Consider the following 19,595-nt stretch of genomic DNA (forward strand, 5'->3'; position numbering starts at 1 on the left):
CAGAGCCTCACCTTTGCCGCGTGAACTCTGCATAAACGCCGCGAGACATCTGCACAGACACACTTCGGCTCCTTAAGAGATGGAGGGGTGGTGGAGGCGGGGGGAGGGGGAGGAGGGGGGTTGCGTGTTTACACCTCCGAACCTGACGCAATCCGCCACAACAGCTCTGCCCTACATATCGCTTCTGCCAAATGTTCCTTCATTGTTCAGACAGAGTCTGGGGTTTGTGCCCCGTTTCCTCGTACAAAGAGGGCTTAAAAGACGGGAAAGTGCTTTTTAATGCGTTTCACGGTTTTTCAGGCTTCAACAACAGGAAGCAGGCACGCGAGGACACGCAAGGAGGGGACATGTGGTCGAGGGGAGACGTGAGTCACGGGGTTTTGATCAGCGGGACAATAAATCTACGACGCCATTACGGATGATGTCGTCACGGCGAGTCAGGCTTTACGACGGTTTGCTTTGACAAATGCCCGACAGAAGTAGATTTTGTATTTCATTGAATTCGTTTATGGACTGTTTGTGTTTCTCTCAAATAAAACTCCAGCGATTGTGACCTTCAACCCAGAAGAGTCATTCAAAAAAAAAAAAAAAAGAGAAGGGAATCAAGAAAAAGGCATTCAAGTGAAATCCCGTCGGCCCGATTGCGATCGTGGGAAGAGAAATAAACTCGGTGCTTTCCAATCAGCAATCAGGGTTGCGCTCTTCAGAAATTAAATTAAATCCTGCTTTGAATCTGATTAGAAACTCCACAGTATTGACCGGACCTCTCGCCCGCAGAGTGACATGATTTGAAGTGAAACAGCAGTTTGTTAATCACCCTGAAAAAAAAACAAAAAAACAAAAAAAAAACACACAGCCCTCAGAAGTCAGAGCGAGCTGATGCTTCGGGAAAAAACAAACACAAAACCCCTTAAAAACGCTGTGTAGCGACTGCAGCATCGTTACCCCGACGCGCAGACGAAGACGGACGGGGGCTTTGGACGCCTCAGAAGGTTTGGTTGCACGCCGTTGAAGACGCTCTGTTGTCCACAGACGGGCGGCTGTCTCGGCTGTCTGGTCGGCGAGGCCGCGCCTTCATGGTTGGGCGTCCATTCGTGTCTTTGACCAAAAGCACAGGCCTCCCGCTCAATCCCCTCTTGTCCCAGAGGCAGATTCCTTCATATGATTTACACTTCCTCTATCTCTATTCCTCTCTCTCTCTCTCTCTCTCTCTCCAGCTGCCTGTACAGACATCTCACATCCTTTTTTTTTTTTCCAGCCAAGGGTGAAAAAGAGGAGGGAGGGGGGTTAAATCTGCAGAGGTGTTCTGCGTAAATCAGCCGCTCGGTGGCAGAGGGATGATGATGACGGTGGTTAGACGTGGGTCGGTATGCCGTGCTCTCAACATTTCACATTAATCTTCCCTCCTGTGTGTGTGAACCTTTGGACACACTGAGCGATGAGACTGTGCAGGTCTTCTGAGACAACCTGAGACGTCACGGGGCCTGAGAAAAACACTCTCCAGGTACGACCGCTGAGACGTGGGATTCAGTTCATAAGCTCCCAGACTAGACTCGGCAATAACTCACCGTGATCAATTAACCCAGCACTTAGCCCCTCCCCCCAAACGGTGGTTGTCCAATCGTGGCTTAGCAGTCAAAGCTAGGCAGCGTAACTGTTACAATTTGGAAAATTCAGGACATAGTTCATAACATTCAGTGTTTTTTCCATTACTCTTAATGTTAGGCCAAGATATGTTTTTCCGATGGCAAAAAATAATAAATAATAAGAGTTTATTATTAAGTTTCTGTGGTTAGTTCACGTCTGTCAATCCCCAAAGAGCTTTATGTTAAAATTGGTTTCTATAGATAACTCCGTTCATGACGACTGTATATCATCTTTATGTAACTCACCCTTTGAGATTAATTTGAGGCTTCAAGTTGGCCGTGATTAAGGGGCGTGGCCTCTTTGAGTGACAGGTGCAGTTTCAGCTCGCTCTCAGCTCGCTGTCGGCTCGGGGTAAACGCTGTAATTTATTCATTGTTGCTTTAATTTGTTTTTTTAATGCCAGCCCATTTATTTTCATTCATTTAGTTTGTTCTTAAATTAAACTTTGTTCATTTTTCATCTTTTTTTTTCAAACATTTTAATTGCTTCCATTTGTAATGAATGCCCTTTACAGATAATTGTTGTTGTTGTTGGTGTTGTTGTTGTTGTTATTGTTGTTGTTAACGGTGGCGCTGTGGTGAGAAACGTTCTATTATAGTTTCATTGTCAAGGGCAAAACTCAAGACTCACATCTGATCGCAGATTCAGACATTTAATTCTGAATTAAGAGCTGACAAACCAAACATGACACCAGAGCTACAACGCTTGAGTTAATGAAGGTGTGAACCCTGAAGTGACTCCTTCACCCGGACTCGGCTCGTTCTCAGGTCCACGCACCAGAAAAAAACAAAGAACAACACAGTGAAATGTCAAAATATCTTGATTTACTCAGCTCCCCTCTGGATTTATAACAGCACGTCTCCCCCACACTGATAGATTTACGGTCGGTGCTGTAGGACTCGTCCTCCATCCTCTTCCTCCCTCCTCCTCCTCCTCTCATGGCCCCGCTGTGAATCACAGTCTGAACCTGTGATGTCACCACCGAGGCTCCGACCACGACACCGCGGTTTTGAATTGTCCTCAAAACAAACGCTTCCAAAGTCCCGTATTTCATCGCTTCCTCCTCTTCTCGTTTCATCTTCTCCTTCTGCTTTTGACGTTTGAAAAAAAAAAAAAGAAGCTGTTGCATTTTTGCCTTCATCAGCACATCTTGTGTTCTGTCAACAGATTGCTCCGCGCCGCTCGTCTTGTCGAGCAAACAGATTATTCCGCCCCAACAGGAAGCGTTTCAAGTCACCCGGCCACGTAAACACACCAAAGTCCCAATCTGACACGATTGATCTCCTCCACCCCCCTTTATATAAAAATACTGTTTAGTCATTTTCTAGTGATTTTCCCACAGCTGTGACCCGTCAGCTTTGCGTTGCGTCATCGCTGAAAACACATATTGAAGCGCTGGCTGCCAGACTTTTCTCACAGCCGGGTGAGACCCGTCTTCGCAGCAGTGTTTGTGTACGTGTTACTTCGTATTAAATGTCTGGTGTTCCAACGCGATGCAGTCTCTGCAGGCCCTAAAAGCCGATCACAGATGTGCTGCATCTGAAATGTGTTGCTGGAGATGAGCGTAACAGCATTGCAGTGTAGTGAGAGTTGCGTAATGCAGCGCGAGATGCTACCGGCTGAACTGATGTTCTTCGTGCACTGTTTTTTTCTTCACACATAAGATTTGTATCCTAAATTTCCCGAAAGTTAACACCACATATTAGAAGTTAAAAAAAAAATTGTCTTGATGTCAAAAGGGTGAAGTTTCACCTGTAGTGTTATCAAAAGCTTTAACATTAGTTTTTTTTTCAAACTCCGATCCAGAAATCAAACTTTTCACTTTCCTTCCTCTCTTTATTCTGAAGGTTTCTGCTGAGGGAAGTCTTCATGTATCATTCACAGCCTGATTTATTCAACATTTTATTACTAAAACATGGCCAAAATTGATTTAAATTGCCGTTGACAGTGTTTTCTGAGCCATGGAGAGTTTCAAAGAGATATCCAAAATCAAACAGGCTTCATCCATTTCTTTTGACAAAAATGTATGTAAATTAGCACATAACTAATACGATGTTGCCTTATTTGCATTGTTAAAACAAATAATTCAGAAAACTTGTTTTAGTTCGAATCAACTGTAGTATCTCCAATTAAAGTTATGCATGTTATCCATTTCACACCATAGCTCTTTATATATATATATATATATATATATATATATTTATATATATATATATATATATATTTATATATATATATATATATATATATATATATATATATATATATATATATATATATATATATATATATATATATACAAATAATATTTCAAAGTTAAGATTATTGTTGTCTGATTTTATTACCATATTATGCTATGAACGTTATCTTAAGCTAACTTCATTATTCAACTGTAAAATATTTAACTTTTAAGGGCATCTTCACCAAACCATTTTTTCAAAATAAACGAATCCCAGTTATTATATTAGCTTTTCCCCCCCACAATTATGACAATTTTGACTCCATATTTCATAATCCCTCTGCCTTCATTGTGGCTGTGTGGTGCACGCGTCCCAGTCGGGATGTGCAACCGCCGCTTTGCGCAGATGTTTAAAACATCTGCTCGGCGCCAACCTCCGTCAGCCGCGTTCATGTGCGCTTTACGATGCGATAATGGCGCCGGCACAGAAAGCCCACCGGAGCGAAAATGCGGCACCAGTTTATTTTCGTCGCTTCCGTGAGCAACTTCGTCGAATGCGTAGCACCTCAGCACGGCCGCCGTGTGACGCGAGCTCGCTGTCTTACCTTGTAGTTCCGGCAGGTGGGGTTGAAGGCGTTGGTGCCGCAGGCGAAGAGCGTCTCGTCGTTGCGCGGCACCAGCACTTTGATGTAGTTGTAACATTCGTCCTGTCGGGTGGACAAAAAAACACACACACACACACACAACAGATTTGACTTCAGGAGCCGCGTCCGTGGAGTCGACTCAAGCGGGACTTGCAGCAGGCGGATGTGCATTTCGCTGGCTGACGCGTTCACACAGCCTTCTCTCTGTTTTACCGTCACTATCGTAATCCCCAGGCTGATTTTTGTGGTTTTTTTTGTTTTTTTTTTCCCCTTAATGCAGCTCTGGGGAGGGAGATGCGATGCCAAAATGCCACAGTCTGTCGTCTCCTGATGGATGTGCACACCGATTCTGATAAGCTACCTGCACACCGTTGCTTATTGCAAATCTTCCCTGTGCAGGAAAACGAAAGGCGGAGGCGAAGGAGTGAGACAAATAAATGTAAATGCGTGTGTGTCTGGGAGATAATACTCACGCTGTTTTTCCCTCTCACGGTGCACTTCTCCACATCCTTCGTCTTCCAAGTCAGCTTCTGAAAAAAAAAAATAAACAAGACAGCCAACTGTCAAGCTCAAAGACAAGCTGTTTCTCACCATCACGGCTTTTGTTGCTCCCGATCGTTCAAGTGCCATTACGAGACAGCTGTGATGAAAATCTCATTAACTTCAATAAACTGTTGTGGGGGAAAAACTGAAAACAAGCAACAAACAAACGGATAAATATCAGGGAAGCCTGCGCAGCTCGTCAGTGGGAAGCTAAGCACGGTGGTTTCTCAGTGATAAAAAAAAAAAAAAATTAAAGAAAGAAAGAAAAATCACTCTGCAAAATAAATCTGGATCCGAGAAAACGGAACACAAACACTGGAAATGAAAGGATGTTTGCATCACTTCAGTCTATATGAGGAGCAGCGAGTTAGCCCCAATTAACCCAATGGACAGACGCTCGGCCCACTGGTACACACACACACATACACTCAGACACACAGACACACACACCTTGTGTCAGCGCCGGAAAAAAGATCCATCTTGACTAGTTCAATGTGCTCCCTTCAATTGTCGTCTTGATTCACAGACGGTGATTTTCTCAGAGCTCATAAATACCCCAGAGGAAGCTGGACGCTCTCTAACATCCTGCTTCGATTCCACATCATTCTTTCCCCAACAGCTCCTGACAGCCTTAGATCGGACAGGAAACTCGACGTCAACCCCTGTGCATTATGGGACGGGCCTCTCCAAGCAGTAGAAGTGCAGCGCGACCGGGATCTCTGTTTATCTGCAGTCGGGGCCTGAGGGATTTACTACGATACTTAAGGCAAGTTTTCTGATACCGATTGAGCCTTTGCTGAGCCCCGCCCCCTTCACGCTACTCCATCACAGCTACAATGGAGCCCACGCTGTCACTAACTGCACTCTCTGAAGAGGAATGAATGTCAACTCAAGAAATGGTTACAGAGAGAAACAGACAGAAGGTCGTCTGCAATATGAGTCGGAAGGATTTATCCAGAATGTCGAAAGGAGCAAAAGCAGGTATGAAAAGATACAAATAGAAGAAACTTTTCTTTCATCAGAATTTCATTCTTCTTAAATTTGTCTCAAGGTGTTCTCAACTACGACCTCGCAACCAGCCACCCCGGCGCTATAATATATTGTGATGCCTTATTGAAGCCGAGAGGTCACTGCTCTCGGACCACACGTTCCTGAAAAACAATTTGTCCCAAGGGCCCGTCGTTCCTCTGGTTCTCGGCTGGTTTTCCATTTCATCAGAGAGCTTTCAGTCCAGCAGTCAGATCAGAAACTACTTAGAAGAGCTGGTGAATGCAATCTAACTGCCGCGTACACAGGGACAGGCCTTAACTGTGGAGGGTTTCCTGCTTTACACATTCAAACCAACATTATGCGAGTTCCTTTGCGTACCCTATGAGGAATGCATTAAGGAATAAGGCACAGTATTCTTTAAAAAAATGTTTTTTTACCATGAACAAGTCCCATGGAATAGCTCAAATCACTAATGCGTTAACCATTCTCTCAACATGTCTGACTTCCTTATCGTTTCTCTCGCAGCCAAAGTCTGCAGATATGGAAAAAGTATTAAATATATATATATATTTAGATTTTCATCCAGTTGATTTTACTGAACATTATTCAAACGCAGGTCAAAAGTGCATTTGTTGGGGACTTTTTTTCAAACGCACATCGGTGTTAGATGGACTCAAACTGTGTTCATGGTGCTGAAGGTGCTCGTCAACCAGGGCAACACGTGTTGGGATCAAGTCTTCGTTTCGGTTTTGTTCTTCTCGAGAGACTTATTCTCAATAAACAACATCTTTGAGTTTTGTTCGGTTTTTTTTTGGGAGTGAAACAACAATTGAATCAATAAGCCGAGTCAGAATAGTGGGAATAACTCCTTATAATAAAATGCTCGGAGCGGTACTGGACTCCTTGTCGTCTCAGCGCTCTGTCCTCCCGGTCCGTGCACGGATCATCTCCGACGCCACTTTGTGAAGATGTGACACGATTCAGTGCGAGTCAGCATTATGGTAATAGGGCCCTGCCTTGTCCTCGCTCGATTTGGTTTACTAATAATTACTTATGGCCACCCAAGACCGGGGAGAGCAGTGAGGGGGAGAATGTGAAAAGAGAGCCCGGTGTGAACAAAAATGAAGAGCTGGATTTCGAAATGAGCCCCGAGTGAAAGAAATGGATCAGTGATGAAGAAGACGCGCCATTTTCTATTGATGCGAGTTAAGTCTCAGGAATGGGAGAGCAAGAGGCCGAACGGCGGTGCAGTCGTCAATGAATTTCCACTCGCGTCTCTGCGATCACACCGGAGGCGGTGGGGGTTTTGGTAAATGGATGAACAAATGCATCATATAATATACATTCAATATCGAAAGTTCTCACAGAGTAACTGGGGAAAAAAAAGTTAAACTGACATGGTGCTGCTCTAAAGTTGACCCTAATCAATAGAGTAGATCTCCCCGACATGGAGCGGCGGCCTTATCAGAGTGAATATCCGTGTTCGGCGCTAATGGAAATGCAACCAAACAAAAGTCCAGGCCTCGGAGGGCTTTTATTTAAGTGCAATCATGTTTGACAAATGAGATTCAGATGGGAAGGAGCGTGGCACTTCAAAAGCAACGAGAGCCGCGCGCCACTTGTATTGGAAATATGTCTGAAGAGAGATTGCTTAATACTTGAATGAAAAGGCAGGCAAGGGCAGAAAGGAAAATAATGAGTCACAAGCATTAAAAGAGATTTTCATAAAAACAAACACTCCCAAAAAGCAGAACTGGTCTTCCGAGAGTCCTGCCAGGCATCGAGCCTTTCTTTATACATCATAAAGAAATATCACCAGCAAAATCACCCCTTCTGTCATACCCGACACTAAATGACCACAGAATCAGAAAGCCTATTTTACCATTTAACAACATAAACGGGTGACATCTACTGGGAAGTCACAGGTTATTTGTATCGGTAAGGACCACAATACAAAGACGCAAATAGACTCCAGCGAGATATGTGTGCATCAGCGTTGAGATTCACCGACTGTCTCCTACCGTCGTTGAATCAGAAATATTGAGAATCTATATTGTCTGTGGGCGTCCAGAGCTCGACCTCATAGTTGTACAGAAACCGGTGTATAAATATGTGTATTAACCACAAACTGTCTCTGGCAGAGACGGCAACACCAGTGCTATATTTATGCCAGGATGAAGTCATTTTTAGCAGCTACAATGTCAGCGTAGCCGAGCGCCAATAGCTCCCAACTCCATTCAGTTAAACAAGCCTTTTAAGAAGTCATTTGCTTTTCGTCTTACTGGCAGACTGAGAAAGCATGAATTTAGACTTTTTACAAATCCGCCTCGTGGCGTAGTTATTTTGGCATCCCTTTTATCAGTTTTTTTTACCTCCAACTAGACACACATTGTGCGTATTGCGTTGTTATGGCTTTAGCAAACGAGCCAGCATGTGGGCTTGCTAGGTACAGTGAATACGCCACCTGATGACATCATGAACGCAGACACATTCAACGTATCTGGGACTTCCACGACACGTAGGAAGCACCAATAACGCTAATTTCAGCCACAGATGATGGAGTTGTTGGTGTCTACATGCTGGTAAGCTCCGCCCTCTTCTACGGCGTATGTAGCGTGAGTAACACAAATTTGCTAAACTTAAGTAAGAAATCCTCTCGCATCTGAGTTCTTGCGTTGGGGAAACCTAAAGGCCGCGGTCGGGTTGAGTAAAGCAGACGGTGCGGAGAAGCTGCACGTTAAACACTGTTCCGGTGATACATGATAGACATCGACTCACACAAGCACAGACACACACATCGAGAAAGGTTACACGTTGGGCCAATACATCAAACAGAGGTGACTGTGGACAGACTTTCCTACCTGCTGTGGGATTATCTGCTCAGACGAAGTTGCGAGATTGATGGCAAACACATGGTCCCTGAAAGAGATAGAGAGTCAAGAAAGCGTCAGCGAGGTCGTCTCGGCACTCTTTCTTTCAGCGCGGACGCGTTCTGCATGCGGATGCCCCAAAAGCCTCTGATCCAACCATTGCTCCAAAACGTGGACTGACTGAAAGCTGCTCGACAACACAGGGGTGGAAAGGTGGATTAACCAAAAGTTTATTGGCTTTTCGACAAAAAGTTGTCCGACGGCAAACGTTTCGCCGAATGTCAACGCAACCCACATGAATCACTTGTGAAGTGAGGCGTGCACTTTGTTGTTTGCAGCTGTGGAAAATATCAAGTCCACTTAGGCACATTAGAAATCTCTCCCTACCTTTTCAGACGGGGTTCTTGGCAGCGAGCGCGCTGCAGTTTGAGGCCGAGCCAACAACTGCAGTGGAATTAATTTTGCACAATAAAAATGGGGAGAGGAGGTGCAACGGCCTCGTACTTTTAAGATAATTAACCTACGCCATCTTGATCAAGAGGGGAGCAACATGCAGTTAGGCGGAGAGATGGACTGGAAAGGCCAAAACGGCTAACAATGAAAAGGGTCGGGGTATTTCCATTGATTAAATAAAGGGGAAAGCAACTAAATCCATTGTTTTATTAAACCAAATTGATATTTCAGTAAAGCTTTGGAAGAACTCAATGGATAAAGATTTGGGCTCTGGTAAGTCATTGATCCTAATTTTCAACATTACAGCTGAGGAAAGTCATCTTGTGAAAGTGAGCCAAAATTCAAATAATAAAATAATTGAATGATCCAACTGAAAAGCCCAGCCCAGTGCCAACTCCTTTTTCAAAGTCAATTCGGGCCTCCCCGCGAAGCCTCTCCCCCAAAACGATCGTAGTAAAAAGGCAACGTTCACAGTGCCGTGACTGGCACAGATACCATGTTTCAATGTTTTGATTGTTATCAGGATGTATGGCTGATTTTTAACCAAGTATAACAAGAACGCTTGCTGGATAAGATTACCAACCCTGGCTTTTATTAATCAGAGAATCAAAGAAAATTGTCTTGTGAGCATTTGTGCTATAACCAGGTATGCAGCTATGCAGTCACATGATCAAATGTACAGTGTGAACCACTGACCGGGCAGCGATGTAGAGCATGCGGTTGATCCTCAGCATCCTCTGGAAGTCCAGGCCCAGGCGGACGGTGTCATTGTCCGACATGAGTCCCTGGAAGCTGGGGTAGAGGTAGGAGGCTGCGTGGTGGAGGGAGGAGGAGGGGGAGACACAAATGTTCAAGAACTAGAATAATAAGATGAATAAAAAAGACACCAGCTCACTTGCTTTGCTTGTTGAGGTCTTGTTAAATCCCCAATTATTTTTTCACAACTACAAAAGAAAGACAGAAGTTAAACCTCACTTTAGTCCAATTAGAAATAATGTTAATATTAACTGTTCATATTACTGTTCTCACCACGCAGTCCTGCTTTATTAAGCACTTAATTTATTCTTAGTTGTCATGCCTTAGCGCTTTTGCAAACAGCTGTTGTTATTTTAGGATTTGAAAAAAGGACAACAACGCCTCAACATGTATCCGTAACTAATCCGCAGCTTAGCGGGGACAAAAAAAAAAAAAAAAAATTACACCTTCACAGTTTAAGAAACACTAAACCAAGGTTGCAATTTGGCAAAATGTGCCGAAAATACAGAGCGAGCACTTGTCTGCTAATGTGGACTTGTGTAGGTGGATGAGCGGGAGAATAAATAGAATCCAAAGATCGCAAATCAGCTGGTCGTGTCACAGAAGTCGGTCCGATTTAAATAATCGTCTCTTAACGGACGAGCCAAGCGAGGACGAGGAGACGAGTCTCAACCATCTGGAGGGAGAATGCGTGTCTGCCTGGTGAAGCCACGTACATAACGCACCCGTCTGCCTCTGAGGTCATGGAAGATCAACCTCGGCTCCGAACAACACCACACATACATATATATATAATAATATCTGGTACTGCAGGCAGGATGTATTAAATCAGGTGTAGCAACATAACAGATAAGATGAACTGAGGTAAAGAGACGGACGTGATGCAAACTCTACTTTCACTCCTTTCTCTCCCTGCATTTTAATGTCATTTTTCTACTGCGGCACACGAACTCACTGGAGAGAAACACTCATTTAAACAATGGGAGACTGTGTCCAGTGCTTAAATAAGAGAAGGACAGCCAGTCAGTAGATATATATATATATATATATATATATATATATATTTCTGTAAAATAAAAGGATGCTCCGGGCAGAGAGGAAATTAGCCTGCTCGATGCCGACACCAGGCTGCTTCCCACATCACAGAGATCCCCTTTCCGTTTCCTTTTTCCACCCCAAATTAAGATTCAGCTCGAGGTCCCGGCGCTCTGCTTGTGTAAAGTACTGCATTAAGTGGCCTCCAGCCTCCCATCTGACCTGGGCTGCTGCTGAATTATCCCCGCTAGAAATACACCACAATCGGAAATGAGTCTCTCTACGGGGAGCCCTCTGTCCCTCGAACCGCCGGTCTCGAATCGACCGTTTAAAGATTTAAAACGCCTAACGTCTGGACCTCGCTGTGCTGTCTGGTGAAGAGACTCCCAGTGGCTCTTCCGCCCGCCCCAACGTCCTCCCTCTGGCAAATGAGGATTTTCTAATTACTCTTCAGCACTTTCACATCTTCTAAAGCTTAGGGAATTTTATATTTTTAGTCCATCTGTAAATGTAATATTCTTTTTTTTTTACTGCTAATTTCATTCTTAAATCTGTTTATTACCTATCTACTGTTTATTTACTTACTTTGTTCTTTTGTCTTATTACTTGTGAGCAGTGCTACTGTAATTCCGTAATTTCAGCGCTGAGGGACTAATAAAGGATTATCTTATCCAATCAGGGCAGAATAGAGGAGCAGGTGACGGTAAGGTTCACACATTTGAGCTCACGGCCTCTGGATTCACAGGTGTGATGCTGGCCGAAGGCCCGGAGACTAAACCTGAATCCTCCATCCTGGATCTGACGCCGCGCTGAGACTTTTTAAACATACGCGAAACCGTGTGGTGCATGAGGTCACAGCGGGTGATCGAATGTGACGTCTCGAGCTCTCGTCTGAATTTGTGAAGTTCATCGTAATAAAACGCCGCTAATATCCGTCTTTTGTCTGCGTTTGTCCCGCTGGCTCTGTCCAACAGGTGGTGAAGCCTGCCGTTAACGAGCAGCGTTTGGTAACTTTTATAGGCGGATACTTTTTCTTTTCTTTTTTTCACCACATTTGTACCAGAAAAATTCAAATGCAAGTAATTTTTAAGGCAAAACCACCAAATATTTCCTTGTTTTTTATTGCGGTAAACTGAATATATTTCCTAATATATAATTATGAATTCATTTTAAATATGTGTTAATATTCATTAGATATTATATAAAGGGTTCGAGGAAACGGTCATGGGCCTTTTTTTATTCAAGGAAATTATTGGAAGATTAAGTACTGAAGAAAAGAAACGTCACTTTGTCGGCCATTGTGTGTAAAATGCAGACGGTGCCCTCAAGTTCACCGTTTATCTTGTGATGGTCCAGAGAGAAGTTGAGCCATTATCATCTTCATACATGTCTACAGAGACGCACGCACTCCTTTCTCCTCGCACTGTAAAGCATTAAAGCCGCTGCATTGAGCTCTGGCATCTCATGAGGTGTTGAACTAACGGACGCATTGCTCAAACGGGACTTCCCGGATCTTATTTCATCTCACCCGCGGGCCTCGTGTGCATGCGTGTTACTAATTTAGATAAGCAGCTTCACAATAAAGGACCTGTAAAAGGACCCTGAATCCCGTTTCCACATATTTATTATGGCGAAAAGTGGGACAAATTCACCATTTAAAAGCAATTAGTTACTTTCCGTTACCACGCAGAGGTTGAGGCGGGCCATCGTGTGTTCAAGTCTCCTGAAGAACGCCATCAGTGTTGATGTCGGCGGAAAGTTTGAGTGTCCCATTACAGGCAAAATCAAAAACTTCATGCAGAGTGAAATTGTCCTCAGTTGCGACAAAAACGTAATAACTTTGCCCTCCACATCACATTTCTCGACATCAATCATCAGAACATGGTTTATGGAGCATATGCATCCAGCTGAGAATTAATTTCTGGGGAAAAGTGTGAATAGGAATACTTCACCCACAAAATTACCTTCTTTTTTTTTATAGCAGTGATTTAGCCAGTTACCTTCAATTCTTGAAGAAAACTTTCCGTTCACATAGTTTTGTGATAGAAGAATTAAAAAAAAACAACAACAATGCTTCGTTGAAGGAAAGCAAAACTATACAAAAACATCCATTTGGAAACTCTCACAGAGCTCATGCAGTGAAAAACCAGACTTGCTCATCCGGCCGTGTGCCCACTACATTCAACCCGCCTCGGGCTGAAGCGCCACTCCGCTGTGCGAGTTCCAAGTGTGCACAATATATCTGAGAGTTTGTAAACTAATGTATTGATATGGTTTTGCTTTCAACGCTGCGGTCTCCGTCTTTCCTTGGTGGAGAAAAACTTTTCTTCAAGGATCCCATGTCAGACACAGTGAGCCCTTAATGCACAAATGCTCACTTTGTGGATGAAGTATTCCTTTAATATAACGGATCAAACTTCTACGACCGATTACTCCTCGACGTCGTCCGCCTGCCCCTCCATTTTCTGGAGGGGCGGGCGACTTCGAGATGATTTCATGGACTTCGGCCTCGCGCAGTACTCCGGGTCGTGATGGACGTCTCGCGCGGGACCTCGTGGCCTCGCTGTCACCCGCCGCAACCGGAGGTGATAAATTGCTCTCATTACACCTGGGATGGAGCTCCACATATAGCACTATTAGCGCAGCTATTCCTGCTAATGGTCGCGTTGCTCTCTTCCAGATAGATCAATTACCGTGTGCGGGCCACGGTCCCGGCCGCCCTCTTAAATCAATTATGGGCCATTACATCCGGGCAGCCGGGACCCTCTTCCACCCCCCCCCCCCCCCCCCTCACCACGGCGATCAGGTGCCGCCGATGGGACCAAGCGGCGTCCTGGGACTTCAAGTCAAACGCTTGACTTCAGTCACACGAAGGACGGCGCGTGAGTCCAAGCACTTGTCCCGGGGTTTTGTCTTGCGTCATTCTTTTGTCCAAATTAACAGCAGCACTTGAGTGAAAATGTTGTTTTCGAGGTTTATATAGTAATAGTCTCTGAGTTCTTTCGGTTCTGCTCTTTCTTGTGTTCACACAAACATCAGGTGCAAACATAAAGGCTCAGTCTGATCTGGCCCGAATGACCCAAACAAAACAAAGGACGTATTGGAAATTCAACCGCATTGAACCAAACAGGTCATTTTTTGTATAGATATCAATATATTAGTCTTATAGTAGTACAAATACATATGGTAATATATTAACATGACATATACAGTTGGCTTTCTTTGGTCTAAACCAACAGCAAAAGGTCTGTTTTGTCTTTATTTGTTTGGGTGTAACTCAGAGAAACCCTTCTTCTGGTATCATAAGCTCTCGCTGACACGGAGCGCTTCAGGTTTAGACCCTCATTACTTACAAACTCCACCTCACCGTGACTGAGGAAGGTGTTTTCATGCTGGCATCGCTTCCTTTTTCACGGCAAAGCCGATGAAACAGAACGACGGCAATAAATATTCTAGCGAGCCGAAAAAAACAAAAACCTCTAAAAAAAAAAAAAAGAAACAAACATTCCCGTAAAGCACATCCACCGGCCTCAGCGGCGTTCGCCGTGTGATGACATAATGCCTTGCTAACCCCTCCCCCACCCTCTCCCCTCCATCGCTCTACTTTTTAAATGCACTGCAGCGAGGATGGTTTGTCTGAACTTACACTCTCTGCCCACGATGCTGATGGGCTCCAGGTCCTGGGGGAACGGCGTGGCTCCCGAGGTCAGCCGAGGTAAGAAGGCGGCCAAGGTGAGAGCCAGGACGACCGGCAGGACGGGTCGAGGCGAGCCGGGCATCGGCCTCATTTTGGCGGGAGGTGAAGCCTCACCAGAAACACATGTCCCGCTGCAGATTCACCTGCCACCTGGAGTGGGACGAAAGGTCAACAGGGTCAGAACAAAGCAGAGTTTCAACACAAGGGGAAACCTTTACGAGAACAACCTGAACCTTGAGTGTTGGGGACCAGTATATCAAGTTAAAAAAAAACAACAGAAACAACTTAAACAATGGCGGCAGCGGCGTTCGAGGGTGGCGGTTCTTATTTACGTGAAATGCCTTCTGGGAATGCGGCGATGAGACACAAGGAGGGGGAGCAACTGGGAGAGGAGGCGGAGCCAAGACCAGAGCAACAACCCGCCTTCGTTACAGCCCGAACCGCCCGAAACGTCTTTCATGGCACGATCAAACCCTCGCTCAACCAAAATATTATATATATACACACATAAAAATGTAAATGATTCAGACTGATCTACTCATTAAGCTAAAATGTTGAAATAAATCAGGTTTAAAACGTTAAAATGAACGTTCGGACATCACATATTCTACAAATCTAAATCTGGTATTCCTTTATATTATGTGCAATTATAATTTTTCACATTTGAATATATACATATATTGTTGTTCATCTGCCTCATAAACCACAACGAGGATGAACATGGCAGGTTCTTGTCCTTTAAAGTCCAGTAAACCCTGATTGAACAGGACTTGTCGCGTAATGCTCAGGACGCGGCCCGTCTTTCATCTGCATACTCAGAAATCAGCATCCAAGCTTTCATCTCCTCCACACTGGATTTTTGCGACACACTTTGTTATCAGCGGGCTTTCGACACAGACTACCAGCAGCAACCGCATCGCACCGACCCTCGGTGCGACGCGGTTCCCTCACTGGATACGAGTGAAGATCTCCTCGCCCCCCGTGACTCGGATCTCGCTTGGTCCTCCTCTAGCGTGACCGCCGGGGTCGGCCATTTTCCACCTAATTGCTGGCGAGATGTCCTGCTGAACATCAAGCGTTTGCATTAAAACCGGAGCAAAAAAAGGACCCAAACTTCTAAACGCTCATGAACCGAAAAGGTAAAGACGTTATAATACCGCAGACTGTCTTTTAAGAAGTCGTCTCGTGCAAACGCAGAACAAAAAACAACAATGGCTGCTTATCACATCAACAGTACTGCGGACCCCATCCGCCTGTATTTGTCTGCCGATTTTCACATTTGTGTGACAAAAACAGTCAAGAGAAACAACTCAGACTAATAATTGGGGTCGAGTGTGGAAATAATCAGGATGAGATCATGCGGGAATGTTAATATCGGCGGGAAGAGACGGCGACAGATGGGTGGCGGAGGGATTTGACGGAAAACAAACTTCGAACCGCGATGGCGACCTGCGCTCCCCCCGCCAACTTATTGAGGCCAGCGTGTCCTCCGCAGGGGTCCTAACAAGCCGTCTCTAATTTATGTACCGTGTCGCTTGGCAAGGAGGCTCGGGCCACATGCTTTTTTTTTTTTTTAAGTGGGAGCAGGAAATTAAGTCAACAGAGGCATGAACCGTCATCAATATTGATGCTCGCCGGCTTCATTGAAATGCAGGAGAGAGAGCAGCGCTCAGAATGAGGTCAAGCGACGATCACAACGCAATGAATCCAGGGGAGTGGGCGGAGGGGTACGCTGTGTGTGCTCGGTGCACACGAGCAGCTCGTACGGCCGGCTTTCAGAGATGTACGAGGACGATGCACCTGATGGAGCAGCGCTGTGATTTGGGGAGGGCTGTTTCTCTCCTGCAAAAGGAGGTCAGCCACAAACGGATTACGTTTTCGTGGCATCAAGACGAATCCACGAGTGAGGATCCTTTTAAACGTCAACCAAAAAATATCAGAGTTGGTTCACGCTGTAAAAAAAAACAACAACTGCAGAACGTGTAAAATTCAGGATTAAAGAATCCGCTGCACTTTAGGGCCATTATAGGAGTATGAGAAGAAAAAAAAATACAGAATTGAGGATTTAGAGAAAAGCTTGAGACAAAAACACGGATATTCCCGGAGATTGAAGTGGTGCATTTCAAGAAAAGAAACTTCCTCTAAAAGTCACACATTTACAACAAGGAACGGCGCCGCTTCACTTCACATAGTCGGTCAAACTCATCACAGCACAGACGACGGCGCCGTTTAACAATGTGCCCACGTGCGCGGCAGCCAAACCGCCAGCACGCCGGTAGCATTTAGTTGCGCCACAAGTGGTGTAATTACGGTAAAGATGTTATGTATACGCGTTTCCTTTCTTCTTCATTTCCTGCACCATTCTGTGATATTCTACGACATTATGCCGACATCGGTACGGTGCTGTGCTTCATTCTCATGTTCAAGCGCTTGTACGTTTTTTTTAGTCAGCGGTTATTAGAGGAATCCTACAGGATGCCGTTTCCAATGTCCTGAAAGAAACATACAAGCCTCCATTGTTCTTTCCATGTTCGTTTATGAACATGAATTAATACCAATAATGTATACATTTTGCACTTTATATTAGGGGGATCTAACCTTGCATAGTGAAGCAATGTGATTCCTTGATGAATTAAAAAAAAAAAAAATCACAAATGTGAGACTTAATTATCATAAATCTGTACGTCTACTCTTGTAAATGTACCCCTAATATCCAGGGGAATATTCTTTCCCCCCATTTCTCTTGAATATGTTTTGCTCTGAATATTAACCACATAACCCGGCTATCTATTTATTTTACTGTTATACGTACAGCGCTCCTAATAACACACCAAGCCGACACAGACAGACAAACATGTCATCACGGAGACAATGTAACGCACAGAAAAACAAGCTCTTTTGGCCGCGCGCACTCGTAGGACCGGTTGGTCTGAACGCCGTGGCGCTCGGCCAGAGGCCAGCCAGTCGAAATGGGAGTCGGCTCAGTCAGAGTCGAGGTCCGTTGTAACCTAAAAAAAACAACTTAATGAGCCCTCAGTCAGCTCCGCTAGCTGGGGAGAGAAATGCTACGTCAGGGCATGATCATTCATTATTTCCCAAATATTTACATGGTCGAGCCGCTTCACAGACAGATTCGTACACTCGTAAGTTTCAGGCTTATAGAGTCGTAAATAAATAATAATATGACCCCATAACGGAGCCCACGTCGGGGAATCATATCGCCTAAAAAAAGTGCAGCATTGCACCTGAAGAGCATTTCAGTTCCAGATGTCCTGTAGTTTGATAAACATAAAAAAGTAAGGGAGGGGAAAAGGGTGAAAAACATGTTTATATGAAGTTATGAAGGTATATCAAAATATGGAAGGTATTGAAAAGTTGTTTTTTTTTAAAAGCACCAACTTGGTATTTGTACCAGAAATACGCCCTCGTTAACGCAGCATTTTATGGCGGCAGTTTGTTCTACTTCAGTGACCTGCTGGGAAACGACTATATTCTGCAAAATCCTGACATTTAAATTCGTTAAAAAATAACAATGCCCGTATTAAAGGTTACGGCTCTGATTTGGTTCTGTTCCAGCTCTGACACCGTCCTGAGAATACAAGCGGGGTACGATGGCTGCTCGTCCCGTTTTCTGACCTTTTCAACACACAAATGGACACAGCTGAACACACACACACAGACACACACACACACACACACACACACACCGAGCAGCTACCACGTTTACCTCCAAATGAGTATCAACACTGCATCTCACCACTGGCATCCTGAACTTTCTCAACTCACCTAACACCAAGTCTGATCCGATAAGGGACAGGTGGGCGAACGCTCATGTTGCGTTGGCTCTCTGTGTTCGAGGGTTCGGGCATGAAGGGCTCGCATCCTTTTGTTATTAATGAACTGGACTTGTGCAGCCGTGTGGGAGGCGTTGGCCGTGTAAAAAAAGGCGGTTTCTGGGGGGCGGTGGCGTTCCATCGATTTTCCGACATTCATTGGGATTAAGCCGACGGTGCCGCACGTCTGCGGAGTCGTAAAACGCATCCGCAGAGAAGTTTGGAGCCTGAAGGTAAACCCTTCAATCGGGTTAATGCAGAAATATAAAAATAACAGGAAAATATTTGTTTTCATAGGTTGGCCTCAGAGGGACAGGAAGTCATTTGAATTCATACATAAAACTCTGCTTGGCCGGGAGTCACATTGGAAATCCAAAATTCCAGTTCATCCTCAATCAACGGCGCGGCGCGCACCTGTCGGCTCCTGGGGCGCCTCCTAAACAACCAAAAAACAGAAGAGCAAAATGCAAATGCAGAATCGCCCTCAGATATTCCCCCGACCTCGCCCGCGGCGGCGAGGCTAATCCACTCGTTTTTTTTTTAAATCGCCGCTGAATAGAGTACACCGCTCACCTCGGTGCACTCCGATATCTCTCGTCCCCCTTTGGCTGTGAAAAATCTTTAAGCCTCACTATCCTGCGCTCCTCCTGACATATTTGTGGCACACACAGGCCCGGAATAATGAGCGAGCGCGTCCCCTGGAACCGTCCATGATTTCAGACACAATTAGCCACGTTAGCCTCTGCTCTCGGCGGGCCACGAACCGAGCAGCTTCCGGAGCTGGGCGTAATATACGAGGCTAGAAACATTTACGTTTTTCATTATTGTAATAAAGCAACAGAGGCAGCACTCGCTGGGAACGTTACGCGAGCAAAAAAAAGAGCACAAATAAGCCCTGATTGTTGAATATATTGGAACGGCGGTGTTATAAAGCTCATGCGCATGAGT

The 19,595-nt window shown here is 44.9% G+C and overlaps 1 protein-coding gene across 2 annotated transcripts in view; it reads right to left on the reverse strand.

The window, feature by feature from the left end:
* sema6cb (semaphorin 6Cb) overlaps positions 1-19,595 on the reverse strand; it is a 138,949-nt gene that overhangs the window by 43,730 nt on the left and 75,624 nt on the right. For both annotated transcript variants that reach the window (XM_068569319.1, XM_068569318.1), the window contains exons 4-8: positions 14,764-14,964; positions 10,023-10,137; positions 8,865-8,922; positions 4,944-5,000; positions 4,432-4,533 (exon numbers count right to left, since the gene is read on the reverse strand). In XM_068569319.1, coding sequence (XP_068425420.1) covers positions 4,432-4,533; positions 4,944-5,000; positions 8,865-8,922; positions 10,023-10,137; positions 14,764-14,905 — 474 coding nt within the window. In that variant the 5' untranslated portion in view covers positions 14,906-14,964. The remainder of the gene's footprint in view (positions 1-4,431; positions 4,534-4,943; positions 5,001-8,864; positions 8,923-10,022; positions 10,138-14,763; positions 14,965-19,595) is intronic.

Source organism: Clinocottus analis, unplaced genomic scaffold (genome assembly GCF_023055335.1).
Source record: "Clinocottus analis isolate CAN_PGR_092001 unplaced genomic scaffold, fCliAna1.0.p SCAF_9, whole genome shotgun sequence".
NCBI lineage: Eukaryota > Metazoa > Chordata > Actinopteri > Perciformes > Cottidae > Clinocottus > Clinocottus analis.